The sequence below is a fragment of the Paroedura picta genome, chromosome 6, assembly GCF_049243985.1.
Source record: "Paroedura picta isolate Pp20150507F chromosome 6, Ppicta_v3.0, whole genome shotgun sequence".
Taxonomy (NCBI): Eukaryota; Metazoa; Chordata; class Lepidosauria; order Squamata; family Gekkonidae; genus Paroedura; species Paroedura picta.
In genome coordinates, this window is record NC_135374.1 from 51,177,575 (window position 1) to 51,199,976 (window position 22,402).

Consider the following 22,402-nt stretch of genomic DNA (forward strand, 5'->3'; position numbering starts at 1 on the left):
TTTAAATAATGAGGGCTTTTAAAAATGTTTTTGCAGATATTTAAGCTATGGTTCTGGTCCTAAACGGTTTCCCTTGGTAGATGTCCTGCAGTATGCGCTAGAGTTTGCATCAAGTAAGCCGGTCTGCACATCTCCTATTGAGGATCTTAATACTAGCGCTCTCTCTAGTGGTGCTTTGTCAACCCAGACAATGCCAAGGTAAAGATACAACCACTGTGTTCAGTATTTCCCATTGCAATTAGCTGGACTTAGCAAGAGAATTTTTACTTAAAAAAAAAAGCATGAAAGCATGTTAAGTCTTGCATTGGGGGGGGGAGGACAATTATACATGGCCTTCACTCTACAGCTATAAAACCCATGTGATGCTTCCATAATCTCATTGGAAATTTAATTCTATAAATATATGGAGGGTATGTGTACTATTTTTTAAGTTTATCCTTTTCTTTCTTAAATACCAACTGTTAACAAATACAAGTACATTTATTTAATGTTCTAAAAAGACTTCACAAGAGAAAACGAGGGTGGGATTACAAAATAGATGAGACATCCAGTTTCTACACAGACTGCCATAAGGGTAAAAATTATGTTGAGCCTTTCATCAGAAAAGGTAGTATGATATAAATACTGCATAAAGCTCTTCATAATGTATTTGCATTTGTTGATAGGTAGGTCAGTTTCGATAACCATGTCAAATGATGTGATATATGCTATAGTAACATCTTGATAGGACCCTAATGATGCAGTCTGTGTGGAACTGATTTTAAAGAGACCGAGACTGCAATTTATTCTGTAGATGGCATCTTCTGTTGGATACAGCCAGCCTTTTCATTCAATAGAACCCCAGAAGATCATAATATCTCTGATAAATCTCACTAGTATTTGGAACTAATTAAAAATAACTAGTCTTGCGTTGGTCTATTATAAATTTATTGTCCTGTTTCCTGTTTGCTAAATGTTTGCTAAATTTCTATGTAAACTACGCTGAGCCTCGGGTGGGGGGCGGTATATAAATATAAATAAATAAATAATCAACATCCCAGAGAATCTCTGCAGTGAACTTGTCTAGTGAATTGACCACATGCAGACTGAGAGGGGCACATTGGCATGAATTGAGGAAGAGGGAAGCAAAGCACATCTGCTGCTGTTCATCCCCCACTAGGCAGCATCTCCCTATGGCTACCACCATAATGACCTGAAAGATGGCACTCGCTAACACTTGGCCCCTCTGGGAGTAGTAGACACATGAGGCAAGAAATGGCAACTGAATGTGAGGGAGTACTTTGCTGAGGTACTGGACCATGAAAGAGTCTCCGGCAAACTTGCAGAGTGTGAGGCTTAATGCCATGCAAGCCATATTATCAGCTCACATCTGGTCCCCTGGTCACTTGAGCAGGTGGTCTTCTCAAAGGTCAATATGACACTATTTATCTGGTCCTGGTCTTTGAGGATGACTAAAATAGCCACTTGAGCCTGCAGCCTCACTCAGTCTGTACTGGGAAGCTGAAGTGAAAATGCTCTTTCCAAAATAAAAATGAGACTAGAAAGAAGTAGCAGGTCCATTAATCATTTGGCTTGGTGCAGAAATGCTCCACCAGTCTCCCCACAGTCATTCTGAATTCACCTGGGCCAAAATACCTATTGGACTGCTTCTGGTTTTCTTACACCTCCACTCCCCCTCACATGAATGATGATTCTGTGCTTGACATCAGTTCTGTTGGGTTAGCATTTGCCACAATGTCAGTGGGTTCTGCTGCTTGGCACTAGTACATTACATGGATTCTGCTGTCCTTGCAGAAATGCACCCCCCCCCTCTACTTCAGAGATTCTTAAATTTGACCTTAGTCCTGTTGGCATTTGGCACTGCCATAGTGTCGTGGTCATCCCCATAGTGTTAAAAATGCCTCCCCTCCACACACACACGCACACACACACACTTCACTTTCTACTGCAGAGCTGGGCTTTGTGTTGCCTTGTTACCTCCCCCCCTGGAAACAATGGAGGATGGGGACACTTTTTTTGGGTGCTTTCAAAATTGAGCCCCCTGTCCAACTTGGGTGTTCTTTTGAGGAGAGGCTCCAGCAGGTACAGTGCAACCCACCCACCCAACCACTGAATAAAACCCAGGATAGAAGATGTGTCATTGACTTTAATAGTTTCCTTACGGTATAATGGATGCAAAAAAAAAAAAAATGGGGTTCTCAAATATTTACTGAATCTGAATACCATACTGGTATTGGGATTCAGGTATATTGGGAAATACTGATGATATTTTCCAGGTCCAATATACCTGAATATGAATTTAATTTTTTTTTCCCTTGCACACTTCTAGGTGACATTTTTGCATGGTAACATGTAAGATAATAGTATCAAAAAAAGACAGTCTAGAGTAAACATACGAAGCTGGCTTCATTTGCTTAATGTAAAATATGTCTTATTTTTACAAATTTAGCACAACAGAACAACAGGGGCCTTCTGTAGATACACAAAGCACATCTCCTGCACAACGATCTGTAATACACAAGCCATTCACACAATCCCGAATTCCTCCAGATCTACCAATGCATCCAGCTCCAAGACACATAACAGAAGAAGAACTTTCAGTGCTAGAAGGCTGTTTACACCGTTGGAGGACAGAAGTAGAAAATGACACTAGAGGTACTAGCAAAACACATTTATTTAATTGGACAAGAGGTACCACATTTGAAACTCAGAAAAAGTTTGGGCTGTCTGTATTATACTGACTTTGTAGAGCAATCTTGCTAGAGCCATTCCACTCTAATGGTAATATGTAAGTGGGAAAGTGATAACTTCAGTAATTGGCTAATTTTTAATAACTTGGTATTATTCATAGATAACTGAAGATAGCAGTGTCTCACCTTTAGACAGAACAATGGAAATTTGCTGGTCACCAGTTTGTGTTCTATGTGCAGCTGCTGTTCTGTATTGTGAAGGGAAGGAAATAGATAATTGTATGCCTGTTGTGTTTGTACGGCAGCTGAAGGCTGGAAGGTGATATTCATATTCCAGCATATACATTGTCTAGTAGTGGAGGTAGAAGTGAAAATTACAGTAGTACATGATATTTGTTGTAGGAAATTACTTTGTTTTCTTATTACCACAGATTTGCAAGAAAGCATATCTCGAATACAGCGGACAATTGAACTAATGTACTCTGACAAATCAATGTTGCAGGTAGGTTGTCTATTCACATGTAATAATTCAGTAATGATAAGTTTTACTGGTACAGCTAATACATACCAACAATTCCTGGTGAATCATTTTGTAGCTATCTGGTGGTGTATCCTTAATTCATGCTCCCTTTACATACAGTGCAGTAGTTAAGGACTTTTCCCTTTGTAGGAAGGCATTATGCATTGGTTGCATATTTTTGCATAATTGGTTGCATATTTTTGTAACTATCTGGTGGTGTATCCTCAATTTATGCTCCCTTTACGTACAGTGCAGTAATTAAGGATGTTTCCTTTTATAGGACAGCATTATGAATTGGTTGTATATGAACTACAGTTTATGACTTATTCCCCTATCTGCACATCAGTTTTCAAATCAGAATTCTTATTTCAGAAAATCTATAGTTTGTTACTTGAACATAATTGCAAATAATGATTATCCACAAAAATAGAAGTCTTCTGTTATCAAGCCATGCACAGAGGGAGAAAGAAAGTATCAGCATGGTCTGTCATCTGATATGAATCATGTAACTGTTTAAGAAGCCGTAAAATATATGGTGCTTAATCTCACAAGCTTTTATTTTATCAGCTTTTACATAACATTACATACAATTAAATGCCACCTCATAATTTGCGGAGTTTTTGTTCACTGGATATTAATTATGCAAACTTCATTCCTGAAACTCAGTTGTTTTCTTCACCAGCTCCATGGCATAGAATATACAAGGCTGAAACTTGCTCCTGTGGTTTTATATTTTCTAGCAGTAGAACCACCCACTCTAACCATGTTACATTGCTGTCCTGTCATCAAGAGTTTTGTCATAGTTTCCAGTTCTTTCATTTCTGCAATTCTCATATTTTCCCCTTTTCCCCTTGTAACTGATTATTTTGCTTCCAGTGGGCATAGTAGCAGAATTCACCCCCCAAAATTTGTAACCTATGCTTCTGTGCATTTGCCTGCACAAATTTCAGTAGATTTAAAGCTTACATTTCAGGAAACTTTTTATAATAGGCCCACTTAACTAGTTTATCAGCTTTTTAGTCTAGAACCCTTTAACCCATCATTTGTAGAATTAAATGGGGAACTTTGAAATAATGATTCCTTGAATACACAACTGCCAGAGACTTGTGCCAAAATTTGGTAAAACAACTGGTTTTATGCTATTAAAGGTAATCTCTACTCTGTAACGTCACTGTGGTACTGTAGATCCAAAATATATTGTTAATCTGGTACCTTTTATTGATCAGTTCTTGACCACTTCTTGCTTTAAGTATGTTCTTTAAGAAACTGATATGAAGCAGCAAGTCTGATAAGAGCATTATTGTGAGATATTTGGTGTGCCTCAATTACCCACCTTGCCTTTGTGTTGTGCCTTGCCCTTTGTTAATTATAGCAATTTACTCATCATTATCCTTTGGGTTGAATTGGTTTAGGTTCGTTATCGGTTGCATGCTGTTTTAGTTCATGAAGGCCAGGCAAATGCAGGCCACTACTGGGCATATATTTATGATCGTTGCCAAAGGAGATGGATGAAGTATAACGATATTTCTGTGACAAAGTCAACATGGGAAGAGCTGGAGCGAGACTCTTTTGGCGGTTACCGGAATGCAAGTGCTTATTGTTTAATGTATGTCAATGATAAGGAACCATTTTTAATACAAGGTAATGCTGTACTGATGTAAGTAAATATGTAATAGATGCTGTGACTAATTTTGTTGATAAAGTTGTATATCTAAAGCACCAAATAATTTTTGGACTGTAGAGATCACTGAGAGCTGCAAGGCATGACTTCCATGGAGATGAGGTTTTATTCATCTTTATATGTGTCTGCACTTTATTTTGTTTTCAGAGTATAGATACAGTTCTGTGTAAGTCAAATGCCTGCAGGAGGACTGGATTGATAAAAATCATATCAAAAAAGATGAAGACAGTTACATCCATTTAAATGTTGCAGTTCATAAATATTGTAACATTCTTAGAAACTCTGGAAGGAATTTTGTACCTGGGTTTGTGCCTTCTCTTGTTAAGTACAACAGCTAAGACCTTACCACATACAATCAGCAAATAAATTTAACAGTGTAATTATAATTTAGCCTTGTTTAAGTACTTAACCAGTTGTTTATATATGCTGCATTCCCTCATACAAAATTTTGCGATATTGTGCCTTATTTCTGAAGAGAGATCAGAGAGAAACAGAATTGCTCTGTTCTTCCTGGGGAGTTTGCTAACACTGGCATGATTGTTGAAAAATTATTTGTTTGTTTGTTTATATGTATTGCCTGCCTCTCCCCAAAGGCTTGAGGCGGGTTACAATGTCTGGATAAAACCCTAATAAAACCCCTTAAAACAGACATAAAAACAGACATAAAAACAGACATAAAAACAGACATAAAAACAGACATAAAATACTAATACAATTCAAAACCCCATGGGGATAAGATGCTGCAGCAAAAAACTCATCTCAGTTCTAACAATCCCAATAATCCATTCTGGAAGGGAAGGGTGAGCAGAGGTCACTATAGTAGAAGCAGTGCAGTATCACATACTCTATAGCCTTATCCCTTCCCGTTTGGCCGGACACATTCATTGTGAATAAAGAATAAGGAATTTGTCTTCCAAAAATTTGGCTGAGGCTAGGACATTGAAATGTGCCAGAGTCAATATTATTTGTTATTTAGGAGCTTTTAATGGTGTTATAGTCTATTGGCAGGAAACAATTTTTAGTAAGATACGTTACAGTGGGATGCCACTCCAGCCAGGCCCATCAGACAGAAGGGCCAGATCCCAAATCCATTGCTTTAAGTATTCCTTAAGGGCCAGATCCCAAATCCATTGCTTTAAGTATTCCTTTGGCTTTCTGTAAGCATAGCTAGAACACCTTCCGTCTTCATTTGTAGGCCCTCCTTGGGACTGCAGTTCTGCAGGCCCGCCATGGACATATTTTTTCCTAGCTAAAAAATTCTGCTCTAGGGTCCACGCTGTGCCCTCAGGCAGCCACCTGGAGGTCTGTGTGCTCATTTACAAGGCACTACAGAATTGACAAACTGTCCTCTACTGAAGCTATCTTCGGTAGGAAAGGTTTTTCAGTGGGCTGTCTCATCTTAGGGGCCAGTTCTCGTCCCAGGGACATATTGCTTTGTTATGTCCTAATGGTCAATCAGGACTGCCACACTGAGGACCACTGGAGAATGGAAGTTATTTTTTCACTTACCAGGAATTTTTCACCTGCCCTTGAATTTTAGGATTCCTGGAATACTGACCTCTGAATACAGAGAGTCTTCAGGATAGCTTAGGGTAAGCTAAAGTTTCTACCCTGCTGCTGTGGTTTATTTTGAACCTGTTTGATGGGTGGTTTCTTCTGGTTTAGCCATCTTGGAAATTGTTACCTATTGTTTTTGGTGTCAGAAGGCTGATGTTTTTTGTTTAGGGGAGAGGTATTTTTTGTTCTCTACTATTACTGCTCAGGGACAAAACTGCCCCCCCCCGTGGAGTCACAAGTTTTGCCCACAAGGAGTAGGAGAAAATCCTAATGGTCAGTACTGCCCTACCTTTGGGCCACCAAGAAGGAAGATTCACAGTAAGTGGGAAAAAATTCTATTTTCAGATATGCTACAAGGAAAGGAGGTCATGGTACAGACAACTTAGTGACTGTACATTAATTAAACAAGCAAGGGGGCACAGGATCCAAACATCCAGACATATTTCCTTAGAAATATGCAGTCAGCAAGGGGAATATGCAGTCAGCAAGGGGATCTCACACAGGGTAATCCACAATCCACATTATGAATGGTCTTTTAAAGACATGTATCTGCACCTGATTTTCTTACAATACCAGCAAAAGTTCTGGTATTTAGTTTCTTGGTGGGGTGTGGCCCCTGTTCCATAGGAGTTGCCTTCCAGATAGTAGACTATATTTCAGTGAATATCTTCAGTGAAAACACATTTGATCGCCATTGTTGCTTTCCATGAAGGCGTGCAAGTATACATAGTGTTCTCACATAAATTGTCTAAGCGCTTCTTGAAAGGTTTGCTAAATATATATCTGCCATTACTGTCTATTGTTCCCCAGTGTTCACTGTGAACAATATTAGCTATATTCATGAAAGAGCCCTTTGAGCCATTAGCGAAGTATTCCCTGCCCGTTTTTACTTGGAAAGTGGCATTGTAAGTAGAAATCGCATCAGCTTCTTTAGTTAGTTACCTGGCAGTTCTTAAGAATAGATCCTCCTTTTCTAAAGTTTTTTGAGGAAAAGGTAGTACTCAATCCATGTTTGACAATCCACACCGCCCTCCCCGGAGGCTAAGTTGAAAGTTTCTGCCTAAAGTGGTGTTTAGATTCCATTTAACTTAGGAGATAATACTCTTTGTGTTCTTCCCATCTGTCCTTCAGGTGGGTGTTTCAGTATAAAATCTTGTTACAGTTCTGCTGGCAGGGAGCATCCATTGGAATTAAAGGCACATTTCACAAGATCATTGGGTTGCTGGCAGCTTTCCATTGCCAAGTACTGCTGGTAGATATCTTAACAGAAAAAAAACGGGAACCTGTCCCAGGCTATCAAAATCAGACATCAATATATTTATACAATCTCTATTTTAATGATAAATGAAACAACCAGAATGGACTCTAGATTTTGTTCCATTTTCAAAGTAGACCTTTCATCGGTGGTTGTTTCCTCCTGTGATTTTGAAACTTATCCTAGAAGTTTTCAGTATTTCAACCAACTCCAAGTTGTAATCAAAATGCTATGCATATAATACCGGCCTTCAGCTCGCAGGTATGGGAGAGCTTTGTCCAGATACCTTTTTGTAGATATTTGCAAAGCAGCCACATGGGCTTCTGAAGATACTTTCATTCAACTGCACTGTGTACCATTAGTGTAGAAGAGATGCAGATGTAGGAATGACAGCACCTATTTGCCTCCTTGGTGTAGTGGTTAGGAGTGCTGACTTCTAATCTGGTGAGCCAGGTTTGATTCTGCATTCCCCACAGGCAACCAGCTGGGTGACTTTGGGCTTCCCACAGCACTGATAAAACTGTTCTGACCAAGCAGTAATATAAGGGTTCTCTCAGCCTCACCTACCTCACAGGGTGTCTGTTGTGGGGAGAGGAAAGGGAAGGTGAATCTAAGCCACTTTGAGATTCCTTTGGGTAGAGAAAAGCAGCATATAAGAACCAACTCTTCTTCTTCAGCAGGTAGCTCGGTAGTGTGCCAATGTGGGGCTGCACATGAATGCGGAAGATGAAAACAGAGTTACACTAAGTTGTAACGGTTGTTCATTGACATATTCAGTGCAGACACACATTTCTCCCTATCTGTCCCACTGCAGAATCTCACTGTAGTTGGAATATATGTTGAGTTTGCAGTGGCATAGGGAATAGAGGGAAGTGTCAGCATTGCCCAAGCATACGTGACACTATGGGAGCATTGCCCAAGCATACGTGTCAGCATTGCCCAAGCATACGTGAGTGGGAGGAGAGTGGTGCATGCACTGAACCCAAGGGCGCGACATGTCCCCCAGAGGAGCTTTTTAAAAAAACTAGCTTCAAAGCCTGTTCCTAAGAACAGGCCTTGAAAGGGTCCCCTCCCCTGGCCCCTGGCCCCTGGCCCCTGGCCAGGCAGCTTAAGGTGGCTTTGGGCCGCAGCTGGCAACTGGATCAACTGGGGCGGGCGGGGGCTTGCCAGCTGCTTAGCAGGCCACAGCTCCTTAGTTGGCAGTCAGCAGGCCGGGAGGCCCTGCTTAGCAGGCCACGAGGTCCTCATTAGCAGGCCTTCCACCATGACCCTTTGCCCAGGGCCCTCTCCCCTTATCTGCTGCTGGCTCCAGGCACTGAGAGCAAAGAGGCTAAAGCCCAGGACAGAGGGTGGGAGCTGCAGGAGCAGGGCCAATCATGGTGCACCCTGATTGGCCCTATTCCAACTTGGACAGCCGAACACGTTCCACCCCCAGGCTGTTTCACAAATATATAGAGGAACCATGGATAAGGATATGTCTGCAGCAGGCCTGCTCAAGCGTAGTCCCAATATGTGTTTGTACTGAAAACATTGATGAACAGCAGTTACAGGTAAGCGCAACTCTGCTCTTCCAATTTTTCTTTGACAGTTTTCAGCCGATTTGAACAATAGTTATCTCAAAAAAGAAAAAAGAGGGCTAAGTTCCTTGGGGTTACAGTTTAATTTTTAACCAGTAAGTGGCTTTTGGAACCCACATATGTGCCTTGAGAGAGACCATCCCTGCTGCTAGCCTGAAGAAAGCATTTGGTGTACATCGAGGGGCGTCAAATATTGACCGTAGAAACTTTGATTGCATTGCTTTCCGGCAGTAAAGATTTTTGTAAGAACAGAGCTGGGAACCATTCATTAGTTGGATAATCACCATTCCTTGGAAAATATTGATTGCTACTGGGATATAGGAAGCAGTTTCTGAAGAAGAAACTCAAAATGACAAAGGTGGTTATATGGGTATTCTCAGCCATATTTGTTGCTTGGCATAGCCTTCCTGTCAACAGGGTTTCCTAACTCTGATCTACAATGCTGTCATCACAACTCAGCAGTCAAATACTTCTTGGGACCCTGGTCTGTGGGTAAGCACCTAGGAGGACAAGGATGATTGAGTGAAAAACAGTGAACTAGAAGGGGATTAAATATTGCTGACTTCTGCCAGCTGCTTCTCTCCTGCAAGTTCATTCCTCATTTTCCTCCCCACTTTTTTTGTTTGTTGGTAGGAAGTATAGGATTGTTGTTGATTATATCATTCTGCTCACAGACACTTAACAAATTATATGATAGTTAATTGCATCAAATTCAAGAAATAGCTACTGTGATCATGAAATATGTTAATTTATCCAGATTTTTATAAATGAAGATGGTGGGTTCTGATTTGTTAGAGATGTTGACTGATCCACCATGTAGATCTAGATATTGGGTTTAAAATGGTGTTTCCACTTCTGTGTTTGTTGGAGCTCCCGCAGTTCCACAGGGCCTGCAAGATGGGACTCTTCCACTTGGCATTTGGTTGAGTCTGGGTGGTGTAACATCCATTGGGTTCCCCCCTCGAACCACCCCACTTTTGCTGGGAGGTGGCATTTCCAGCCATTGTATGGCAGAGGGTTAGGTAGGGAGGTGGGTTAGGGTTGATGGGGTTTTTTTCTGGTTTAGTTTTTAATTGTATTTTTCATTGTTGTGAGCTGTCCTGAGTCAGCTGTTTGGGATGGGCAGTATATAAGTCCAGTAATAAATAAACAAACAAATGAGTCATACATGCTTTCCACTTACAGAAGAATTCAACAAGGAAACAGGTCATATGCTTGTTGGGATGGATACATTACCTCCTGATTTACGGGATTATGTAACAGAAGACAACAAGCGCTTTGAAAAAGAGCTAGAAGAATGGGATGCCCAGATGACTCAAAAACCACAGCAGGAAAAGTCATTAACAGCCCAGTCACCCCGGGTGCCTGTGCCATCCATTGCTCAAGGTCTGTACAGAGAATATCTTTCTTTGTCCCTTGTTTCCTCTGCCCCACCTTGCTATGTAATCTCTGCTATCAGAGAGTAAAAACACAGATAATATAGTAAGCATATCTTCAGAGGGTATCTACAGTAGAATAACAAAATTCAAGTCCAGTAGCACCTTAGAGATCAACACTTTCAGGGTATAACCTTTCAGGTGTTAAAACTCTCTTTGTCAAGTTCAAGATTGTATTTTAATGTTTGGTGACTGTTATTTGTGCTTGTTTCCCCCTTTTTACAATGGTAATGATATTCCTGAAAGATCTGTGAATCTTTTTCTGCATGGTGATAATGTAAGGATGATTCGGTATGAATGCGAGCACCACTATTAAAAAAATCTATCTTCATTTGTAGTGCATAGTCCCTACATCTGTAGCTGGGTGTACTCTGTCGTCTGTAGGCATTTTGTTTCACTTAAATTTCTCTTCACATTAGAATGGTGTAACATTGTAGAAATCTCACAGCATTCTGATGCCCAGATTAAGTAGTTGATCAAAACAGATGACAGCTCAGATCTGAATAGTAATATTTGCATTTACTATGCATACATAAATTGTAGCTAGGCTCATAACCAACTTCTGTTCTCTGTTACTAAACTGCAAAAAACTTCCCATCATACTTCTAGATTAAATGGATCTTATAGCATTTGCAAATTTAAAAAAAACACTATTGTTTAAAGTTTCTGCAGTACTTGCTATCTTATTTAAATTAATTAACATATGAAATGCTTTTTTACTTCGAAACTATGAAAAACTCTGTAACTTTGAGCAGTTTTAATGTTTGTCAATAAATACATATTAATAAATATTTGTACCCACAAGCATATATTCTGGTGGAGAAAAACTCACAGAATATTAAGAAATTTGGGGCAGTTTATTACTTCTGTATATCCGGGGCTTTGATGATGCCATAGAATTTACATGCTTATAGTACTTGAACTTGCCATTTTACATGATTCTTTTACATGTATTTACTATTAAAAGTTATTTTCATGTTAGGTTTAAAATCCTGTCCCAAAAGAAGTTATTACAAAAGCTGAATGTGGATGAAAGAGGAATGTGTTCTGTGGCATTTTAAAACCTAAGACATTTTTGTTAGTGAAAATTCATAAAAAACGCTTTTAAGTTAGTCAAGCTGTGGGGAGGTCCATAGTTAAGTTTAGACCCCAGAATGTTTGTTTTGCATACAGAATGTTCCTTCACATATAGGCATCTCCAAGTAAAAAGACACCCTGTCATACAGCAGAGAAGGAATTGTGGAAACAGGTCATGGGTTCTAGCTTTTGTCAGGCTACGCCATGCTCGATATATTAATGGTTTGGCTCAATATAGGGCAGTTTCATATAGAATCATAGAGTTGGAAGGGGCCATACAGGCCATCTAGTCCAACCCCCTGCTCAACGCAGAATCAGCCCAAAGCATCCTAAAGCATCCAAGAAAAGTGTGTATCCAACCTTTGCTTGAAGACTGCCAGTGAGGGGGAGCTCACCACCTCCTTAGACAGCCTATTCCACTGCTGAACTACTGACTGTGAAATTTTTTTCCCAGGCTACAGTTCATAGAATATAGTTCTATATTCTATAGTTCATTGAATATATATCATATAGTTGGAAGGTATCTCTGGGGTCATATAGTCCAATCCCCTGCAGAACGCAGGGAATTCACAACTACCTGCCCACCCACAGTGACCCCAATTCCATGGCCAGATGAATCCCCCCCCCAAAAAAAACACCCAGAATCCCTGTTCAGTCTGGCCTGTTAGAAATTTGCTTTACAATCCCAAAGTAATGATTGGCATTTCCCTGGGCATGCAACAAAGGACCACAAGAGCCAAGTCCCTTCAGCCCACCTACTCACAAACTGCTTCAGTTCAGAGAATCAGCATTTCTCTCAAATGGTTATCTAGCCTCTGCTTAAAAACTTCCAAAGAAGAAAAACCCACAACCTCATGAGTAAGTTACTTAAGAATGTCCCATTAAGCCCCGTGAAGAATACTTTTGAGTAAATATATGATGACCTAACTGAATATCACTGGAACTTTTGTTGTTAGAAAATCAATAGCAAGTTCAGTTTATTAAGGTTTGATAGTCCATAAGCCATTCACGTAAAAACTGAGGAATTTAAAAAGACAGTAAAACAAAAGTTTGCTACAATCTACAACACAGTTAAGACAAAAACTGCTCAAAAATAGTATTAATCTTGCACTATCATAAAAGGATCATTTTCTCAATTCATTTTCAGAATTCATTTTCTCAGAAAATTACCTTCAGATGGGACCTGAAAGTCACCTGGAATTATAGCTTATCTCCTGACTAAAGAGATCATTTTCCCTGGAGAAAATGGCTGCTTTAGAGGGTGGACTGAATAGCATTATACTCCGCCAAGGTCCCTTTCCCCAAAATCCCACCCACTCCTGGTGTCATGTTTGCCTCTTGCTCATGGCATGGTTGCCTTTACAAAACTCTCAAGATCTTCTCAGGTCACCTAGAGTGCTTCCTCCTTCAAGTCACTCCTCTCAATTTCTTAGGCTCTCGGTGTCATCTGACCGCCTATAGTGCTCTGAATGTTATGGCCGCCCTTTCCTGCCTCTAGGTCAGTGGTTCTCAACCTGGGGGTCAGGACCTCTTTTGGGGTCGAACAACCCTTTCTCAGGGGTCGCGGCAGGGTAAGCAGCTTGGCTGGGGGAGCGCCATCTACACAACAGCCTTGCAGGGTAGATCGAGATAGAGGGTTCATCTGTATGGAGTAGCAGAAAAGAGTGAGATTGGCATGGTGGGACTAGAGGCAGAACTGAACTGAGAAACCGCAGGGGGCGGGGAAACAATTTATATACAATCATGAACAATGGATCTTCACACCATTGGTCAGTTTCAGTTTAATTTCTGTGAAAGAACACGTGCATAATGTTATGGTTGCGTGTCAGCACAACATGAACTGTATTAAAGGGTTGCGGCATTAGGAAGGTTGAGAACCACTGCTCTAGGTGTTAAGCTTTAAATTGTTCATACCTTTGATGATAAGATGGTGCATCCTGTAATATCACAGGCTGTGAGAAAAAATGGCAGAGAGGTTGGGGGTGGACTTGGCTCTATATCTGTTCCAAACTTTTATATGTCTCTAACTTTAGCAACAAAGTGCTAAAGTTTGTCTGTTTCTGTATCTGTTAGTCGTGTCCTCAATAAACTACTGTGTTTCTAGCTGTGAATTTTGCCTTGTTGGAAGAATTTCCAGGAAACATGATACGCAGCTCCATCCCAAAGTCTCCTGGTATTTCCCAGCCCAGAGCTGGCAGTCCTAAAACAGAAAGAGAATCAGAATATATCCCAAAGACGAGGTGCTCTTGAGGCAAAGAATAGTATCTATTGAAAATGAAAGTAAAATCCTGCAGTTTACAAACTTTCCTGTTTCCTGTAAGAGGAAGTTCACGTGAATCATGTGAAGTAGTCTATTTCCTGTATAACCCATGTTCTTAGTAGTAATCAGTTACCACAAGACACAGTGTTTTTGTAATATATCTACTGTTTTTCCCTCTTCCACCATTCAAGGAGGGGAACCGGAATATCTAGAACAACCTTCAAGGACAGATGTTTCAAAGCAGTTGAAAGAAGACTCTGTACGAGCTATCACAAAAGCATTCACTGAACAAGAAGATAAAGGTCCTGAGGCTATTATGCACATGGTGAGAAATGCAAGCTGTAGAACATTTTTTTAACATCCATAATTGAGATATTATAACGTTTCTGTTAGGAAAAATGATATAATGTATAGGTAAAATGTCTAAGTCTTCCTCATTCTGATTAAAAGTTTTTGAATTTTGATTTATCAGCACTAGACCTGGTCTTTGCTCAAGAAAAAACACTTGCAGCCACTATAAAGTGGACTCTGTCATCTTATGACTCATTTCAGCTGATGATTATTTTTACATGTTGAAATACATGTGACCAACAAGGGGGGGTGGGATTAGTATGAATGATTTAATTGCAACAATCTGCAATACAATTTAGTTCCAGCTTTTTATCACAAAACTTGTTTTATTTTCTTTCAATCAGTTATTTATTGTTATATCTTTCAAAGCTACATACTTTTATATTGCTTAAGCAATAAGCAATGTCAAGAATTGTTTACAATTGTCTTACTATTGGTTATGTGAACTTAAAACAACAAACTCTCTATATCTTTGAAGATGTAGTTCTATATTATGGAGTATTTGCATTGTGCCAAGATCACAAGAGAGGGAGACAGAAAACATGCCATTGACTAGCATGGTCTAATATATAGTGTGAGCTAAAAACAACCATTGTTTCTGTGCTATATAATCACATTTTAGGGTTTTTTTGTTGTTTTTATTTAGAAAGAGAATTTGTTTTCTAGTTATGCAGAAGCAGCTCCACACTATACTTTCCAAATTGCGAGTTTTTGAAGTAGCAAATTTTTGAATCTAGTGATTCACGTTATATTAAATATTTTACCAATTTGTCTGTTGGTAAGATAGAAATCAGTAGTTTTTCCCACTTGATACACATTCACAATGTCGCATGAGAGATTAATAGATGCATATATGCCTTCTCAAATCCTAATACTTACCTTTTAATAAAACAGTTGCTCAAATTAATGAAACAGATGATCAGTCATGATGATCCTTCCAGTTCTCAAAAATCCAACTGCATGTGATTTTACAAAAAAAGTGTCATTTTAAGTGTCATTTTTTTAAAAAGTGTCATTTTCATGTATTGTTGATTAGTTTAATATAAACCGCCCTGAGCCTTCGGGGAGGGCGGTATATAAATCTAAATAAATAAATAAATAAACTCTACAGTTAGTGGTGGGTGGGTGACTTTTTAACTGTGCTAGAGTCAGCAGGACCTACAGTTGTAATTGCCAGTTCCTCTATGTTTGGTGGTTGCTTCATTCATCATGGGAGTGGAAAGCTGTTTTGCTTCAAAAAAGCATACAGCTTTTGTAGTGCTTTGGCACCCAGCAGTTTTTTGATAGACTATATTATGGCCTTTTATACTCTAATTTGATTTTGCTCTAAATATATAGTATTTGATCCTGCAGAATCAGTCTAGCTGAATAATGACATTTTCACCTGGGTATATGATTTAACAAGGTAGGTGCTGGGCCATGAAGGCCTCGCTACTTTGGCGGCTGCTTCACTCGCGGCCTGGTATGCTTCTTGCTGCGGAGGGGGGAAGAGGCAGGCGTGGCCTCCGGCATGCTGGCGGACACAAACGCGCATGCACGGCAGCTCTGCGCGTTTCCACCCTCTGGTGAGGCGTAAATGCGCATGCGTGACAGCTCCACGCTTGCGCAGCAGATCTGCACATGCGCATTTGCGCAGCGCCCTTGCTGCTGGCACTCCCCCACCCCCAGAAGCAGTCCTCAACCTGCTTGGGGTTGGGGAAAAGTTTGGGGACCACTGGTTTAGGGTACTGCACACTTGAGGCTCCACCCACAGAAAAGTCCTCTCCCTGGTCTCTGGGCACACAGCAGGTCCACTGAACATGGTTAGCTGGCAAGTAGGGAGTAGCTGCAGCTGAAATTATTTTTCACAGCAGTTTATCTGATTGCTTAACGGGTCTGTCACTTCTCTTTTTCCCCCCTCCACAGAAGTCTGATAGTACCCCAGTTCCAACAGCTCCTAACCAGAAAGTTGTAGAGGTGGCGATTCCTGATGTAGGGACTTTTGTGATTGAGTCAAAGGAGGGGGGTTATGATGATGAGGTACCAACTTAATTGATTTTTTTTGCGACATTCATGTGCTGTAAATGGCTGCCTGTTGAGTGGACTGTGGCATGCTTGCACATGATGACATTTAACATTTTGCCCAACTAAACACCTAGCAAAATCTGAATTGGTTTACTTTAGGCTGCAAAACAATCAAGAGCTGATAAGCTATCTTTACAAAGATGGATATTTTTGCATGGTATGTCATGAATTTAAATAATAACATGTGTGGATATTTAAATTCACAACATTTTAAAGCATTGTGTTTAGGTTACATTCTCCTCAAAATATGTATGTGACTGTGATTTGCCTATAAGCGGAAAGGGAAAAAACTCTTTTAAATCATTTAATGAGATATGTAATTTTAAAGATAACTTTATAATAATTGGTGCCTGTGATCAGCAGTTAACCCTATAAGGTGAGTGTAATTCAACATCCCCAGAGTAAGGCCTGGAAATCACTGTTCTGCATGAGAAACTTTTCCATTGTCATTATCCTGGACAAGTGTTGTTGTTGTTAGGTGCGAAGTCGTGTCCGACCCATCGCGACACCATGGACAATGATCCTCCAGGCCTTCCTGTCTTCTACCATTCCCCAGAGTCCATTTAAGTTCACACCCACTGCTTCAGTGACTCCATCCAGCCACCTCATTCTCTGTTGTCCCCTTGTTCTTTTGCCCTCAATCGCTCCCAGCATTAGGCTCTTCTCCAAGGAGTCCTTCCTTCTCATGAGGTGGCCAAAGTATTTGAGTTTCATGTTCAGGATCTGGCCTTCTAAGGAGCAGTCAGGACTGATCTCCTCTAGGACTGACCGGTTTGTTCGCCTTGCAGTCCAAGGGACTCGCAAGAGTCTTCTCCAGCAAAAAAGCCTCAATTCTTTGACGCTCGGCCTTCCCCCTTCAAGGATCGCTGCCTTGCCGTGGCAAGGGGGCTTGTGTAGCTCAGTGAAGCTATGAGCTATGCCGTGCAGGGCCACCCAAGACGGACAGGTCATAGCTGAGAGCTCTGACAAAAGGTGATCCACTGGAGAAGGAAATGGCAAACCACTCCAGTATCTTTGCCATGAAAACCCAATGGACAAGTGTTATTCCTCTATTAATAGACAATAGATTCAGGTGGGTAGCCATGCTGGTTTGAGGTAGCAGAACAAAGTTTGAGTCCGTTGGTACCTTTAAAATGATATCCTTTTATTCAAGATATATAAGGTTTTGTGTGCATGAGTAAAACTTAAAGGAGCCACTGGAATCAAACTTTGTTCCTCTATTCATACAACAGGTATAACACATGAGAACATTGGTAGTAAACATAATTTGCACATCACTGTGTAAACATGAGGCCACAGCTGACAGATTTGTGGATGAACAAGGGCCTGTCTACTTGCTTTCCTTCCACCAGAGCCCAATTTCATTTTCCCCTCAGAGGATCTCTTAAACTATGAAGGGAATTTCCCATTCCTATTTTAAAGATTGAGAATGAAGGAGATAATTATGTTGGCTGTGGTTGAGTGAACAACTGGTCCTCTCCCTGTCTACTCCACAGCCATTTGTCAAGAGAGGCATCCTTGAAGGAGAACAGCAGAAGATTTTCATGTTTGCTTTTACTTAAATTCTTCTCCTCTCCCCACCCCATCTAAATGGACCCAGCAGAAAAATGATGTGGATCAAAGCACAGCAGTACTATATTATGAAACTTTAGCATATATTCATGGAATCATAGAGGGAATGTACCTCTAGGGTCATCTAGTCCAGCCCCCTGCAGAATGCAGGAAATGCACAACTATCTGTCTACCTACTGTGACCCCAATTTCATGTCCAAATGATGCCCCCCCTCCAAAAAAATTCCTCAGAATCTCTGGTAAGTTGGGTCTGCAGGAAATTATCCTGACCTAAAAGGGGCGATCAGAATTTCCTTCGGCATACGGGAAAGGACCATAGGAGCCAAGCTCAGAGACAATCCCATCTGCTCACCCACTTACAATCTGCCTAAGTTCACAGAATCAGCATTTCTGTAAGTTGGCTAACTAGCCTCTACTTAAAAACTTCCAAAGAAGGAAGATACACTACCTCCTGAAGAAGCCTGTTCCATTAGGAACTGCTCTAACTGTCTGGAATTTCTTCCGGATGTTTAGCTGAAAATTCTTTTGAATTAATTTCATCCCATTGGTTCTGCTCCAACCCTTTGGGCAAGAGTGAACAAGTCTGCTCCATTCTCTGTGACAGCCCTTCAAGTACTTGATGGCTATCTTAGTTGTATTCTCTCCAGGCTAAACAGACCAAGCTCCCTCAGCTTTTTCTCATATGTCTTGGTCTCCAAACCCCACACCTCCAAACCGTTGCCTTCCTCTGGACTTGCTCCAGTTTGTCTCCATCCTTCAATTGTGGTGCCCCAAAACCACAGTTCCATTTGCTCACATGAACCTTACATCTCAGGTGCAGATTAGTGCATTTGTGGACTTCCTTCACAGACATTTTTATAGCTCTGTTCTAGGCTTATAGTAGGTACTTGCCTATGTTATTTTGAAATTGTTAATTTGCACATTTAACTTCCCCCTCCCCTCCCCTTCCTGTTTGATTACTTTAAACTTTCATATTCAAAGACCTCAGATTTCCAATGAGGGAACTATTGCCTTCCTGCCTTGCTCATTTTTTCCCTTTGCCTGCTATTTGAAATCTGGGTTAGGTAGGCCCTAACATTAATGTTCTTCCTGTGTGCTTATGATTATGCACAAAGGGCTATCACCTAGTTTAAAGGTATCATTTAGACTGTTTATGCACTGGAGGTTTCATGCCAGGCTGCAGGCTGGAGTTTTAGTCGTGGCAGGTTGCACCCACATGGGGAGCATTTGGCCTGGTGCACCTCATCCGCCCCCGATTTCTGCTCCTGCACAGGAGCTGGGGCAGTGAATTTCTCAGTGCATAAACGGTCTTAGTCATGCAAATTCTAATTAAAATTTCATATTCTTTCACATAAATGATGATGAAGAATGTTTTAGGTGACATGTCACAGTAGGTACAACCTTATCAGTTAATCATTTAAATATGGCGAGAGAACATTTTGTTTCCAGTTGAATTATGATTTCTTCAAAGTGTATTTAGTTGTGGTAAAGTTGAGCTCAATTCTTTATGCAGACTCATAACAGAAACAAAGCTGTAATAGACATTCCAAGAATTCAAAGCTTGTGACTTAGGGAGTAGGGAGGGAGTGTTAAGTAGACAACAGCATTAACAAGTGTATTTGGCAAATTCCTGTACTTAGGTCACACGCAGACATAGCAAATCAAAAGGATATTGGAAAAAATAGATATCTCCCAAATGCATCATGCTGTCTCCCCAATGACAGCCATGTAGGCCTCATAAATCTGCATGGCTGGAATGGTTTGGGTTGAAAAAAAGCTACTTTTGCATGTAGTAGTGTATTCTGCAAACAAAATAAGCACTTGTACAGCTTTACTTTGGGATAGTAAAAGAGGCAAGTAGATCTGTAAATACAAAGTCAGTTTGATATTTGCTACATTGTGGACATGTTGTAGTCTCACACTTGATTATTATTTTTGGTGGATTTTTACCCTGTCTTTCTTGCAAGGTGTCAGGACACTGGACATTGTTTTTCCTCTCCTGTATTTTCTATTTCACCAACCTTATGAGGTAGTTTAGGCTGACTGGCCCAATATCATCTAGTGTGTATCATGACAGAATGGTAATTCTGAGCCTGCCATGTACTACAGACAGATGGACCACCAGAAGAAGAAGAATATGAGTTGGTTCTTATATGCCGCTTCCCTGTACCAGAAGGAGTCTCATAGCGGCCTACAGTCGCCTTCCCTTTCCTCTCCCCACAACAGACACCCTGTGAAGTAGGTGAGGCTGAGAGAGCCCTGATATCACTGCTGGTCAGAACAGCCTTATCAGTGCTGTGAGGAGTCCAAGGTCACCCAGCTGGCTGCATGTGGAGAATCATCTCAGGCTGGCGCTCCTAACCACTACATCCTTGATTAAGTTGTTCTCTTTTATACCTTTTGTTTGTTTATTAATAGATCTGCTATCTTTACTAGCCTTAGGAATAGGGCATGGTATAAAGATATGTTTTAATGCATTAATTAGTTATCCTAAAAATGAAGCCAGTTATAACAAGTTTCATAGCATTCCTCACTCAATACTTGGCTTAAAAAATTACATTCTAAATTTGAAACTGAGAATAATGTTAAAGAGATTTCCCACTTCCTACTGCTTACTGATTTCTTTTGAATTGTCCAATAGAAAGGGGACTTCAGTTATAGTATGATTCTTATTTCATCTCTTCTGTAAAGAATGTATGACAAATCCTTTTGACAGTGGTGTGATTAAGCAGACATATACACTTTAAATCAATGGCTTCTCTGTCATATTAGAGTTATTTTTAACCTATGAGGAGACCATTTTGTTCCCTACTGGGAAGACAGGATTTTTCACACAAGTGTCACTTACTAATTTCGTTTGCTAGCAGCTCATCTTTATGCATCAGCCTTGCATGTGGATGAAACTTGGAAATCCTACTGCCTGAAATATGTCTTTGGCTAAAGCTAGGTCCCTTAATCCACAGTGGCAGAAATGAGCAGGATAGCAGTGATTGATTTGTAGGCAACACACACAATGTAGTAATTGTCATGTCTGCATGCAATTTTTAAATATCTGGCATGATATATATGTATAAGAGCAAATACAGATAAACTGTTTATATTTTTATCATTCAAAATATATATTAATCTCCTGTGACAGGTCATGCTGACCCCGAACATGCAAGGTATTATCATGGCTATAGGTAAAGCTACGAATGTATATGACAGGTGTGGGCCAGAAGCAGGGTTCTTTAAGGTACAACTAACAATTTCAAATATTCTTTTATCTGTGTATTTTTGGTTAAAAGTTTTACTGTTGGGGTTTTCTTTTTCTTCCATTTTAATTGTCTACAGAAAAATTTTCAATGCCTTGATATCTCAGTTGTTACCTTCTTCTAACAAAACTAATCATAGTTATAGTTGTTGGCCAGATCCTACCAGCTTTCAACTTGAACTCATGTGGTTCACTTCTTCATTTCAACTCCGATTCTGCTTGTCTTTTTGCCCCATGATCCCCAGGATAGCACTTTTTCTCCTTCCTTTACATTTCCCAATGAAAAAATTGCTTGGATCCAACCCAATACATTATTTATTTATTTTTTATTCTTTCGATTTCTATCCCACCACTCTTCATAGATTCTTGGCAGATTACATACAAACCGTATTACCCCCAATAAAACCAATCAACCCCCTTAATAAACATAAAACACAAGACAGTGGCATAATCCCCATTCTTCCACAGGAGAGGGTTCATATTACGGTACAATATCGGTTGGAGGAGGGGCCCCAGTTTGAATAGCTAATGGTAGGTTGCCACATCTCTACCAGAAAGATAGCAAATTATACAAGACAGACATCACCATTTCTGCCTTCTACCATGTAATAGAGTAGGGATCTACTTATTACTAGTATGTCGTGTTGCTTTTGGTTAATTGTACTCTATTACATTAGCTGGAGTTTGCGTCTTCTGTGGTTTCACATTTCCATATGACCCATTATCCACTGAGAAAAGCATGCTATAAATCGCAGGCCTGACTTATGCTGGCCTTCTGGAGAAATACCCACATTGCCCTTCTAAATGATGCCAACTGTTACTAGACTCTTCTCTAAAAAATTAAAGCTTCAATTCCTGGAGCAAAATTGTTTGTCTTCCATTTTATTTACTTTCTATTCTGCCATGGCAGTAATCAACACCTAAATAATTCTGCTTAAAGTCAGTCCTGACACTTGGGTTAATTATAAACAAATACAATACAAATTCTAACATGCAGTAAAGCCAAAGCAAATTTTTTTTGTTGTTTCAGTATTCCTAAATACTCTCCACAAATATATTCTACAGTCGCTGTCCTTCTTCTCTGATCAGAAATTGCATGCTTACATAAT

General features: G+C 40.2%; 1 protein-coding gene across 4 annotated transcripts in view; it reads left to right on the forward strand.

The window, feature by feature from the left end:
- USP25 (ubiquitin specific peptidase 25) overlaps nt 1-22,402 on the forward strand; it is a 93,657-nt gene that overhangs the window by 58,742 nt on the left and 12,513 nt on the right. For 2 of the 4 annotated variants that reach the window (XR_013231889.1, XM_077342415.1), the window contains exons 15-22: nt 37-198; nt 2,450-2,655; nt 3,122-3,192; nt 4,623-4,851; nt 10,466-10,666; nt 14,245-14,378; nt 16,310-16,423; nt 21,180-21,275. Coding sequence is in view for 3 of the 4 variants with exons in the window: in XM_077342415.1 (XP_077198530.1) it covers nt 37-198; nt 2,450-2,655; nt 3,122-3,192; nt 4,623-4,851; nt 10,466-10,666; nt 14,245-14,378; nt 16,310-16,423; nt 21,180-21,275 (1,213 nt within the window). In the remaining variant the exon portion in view is untranslated. The remainder of the gene's footprint in view (nt 1-36; nt 199-2,449; nt 2,656-3,121; nt 3,193-4,622; nt 4,852-10,465; nt 10,667-14,244; nt 14,379-16,309; nt 16,424-21,179; nt 21,276-22,402) is intronic. The other 2 variants (XM_077342416.1, XM_077342417.1) reach the window with 2 other exon arrangements.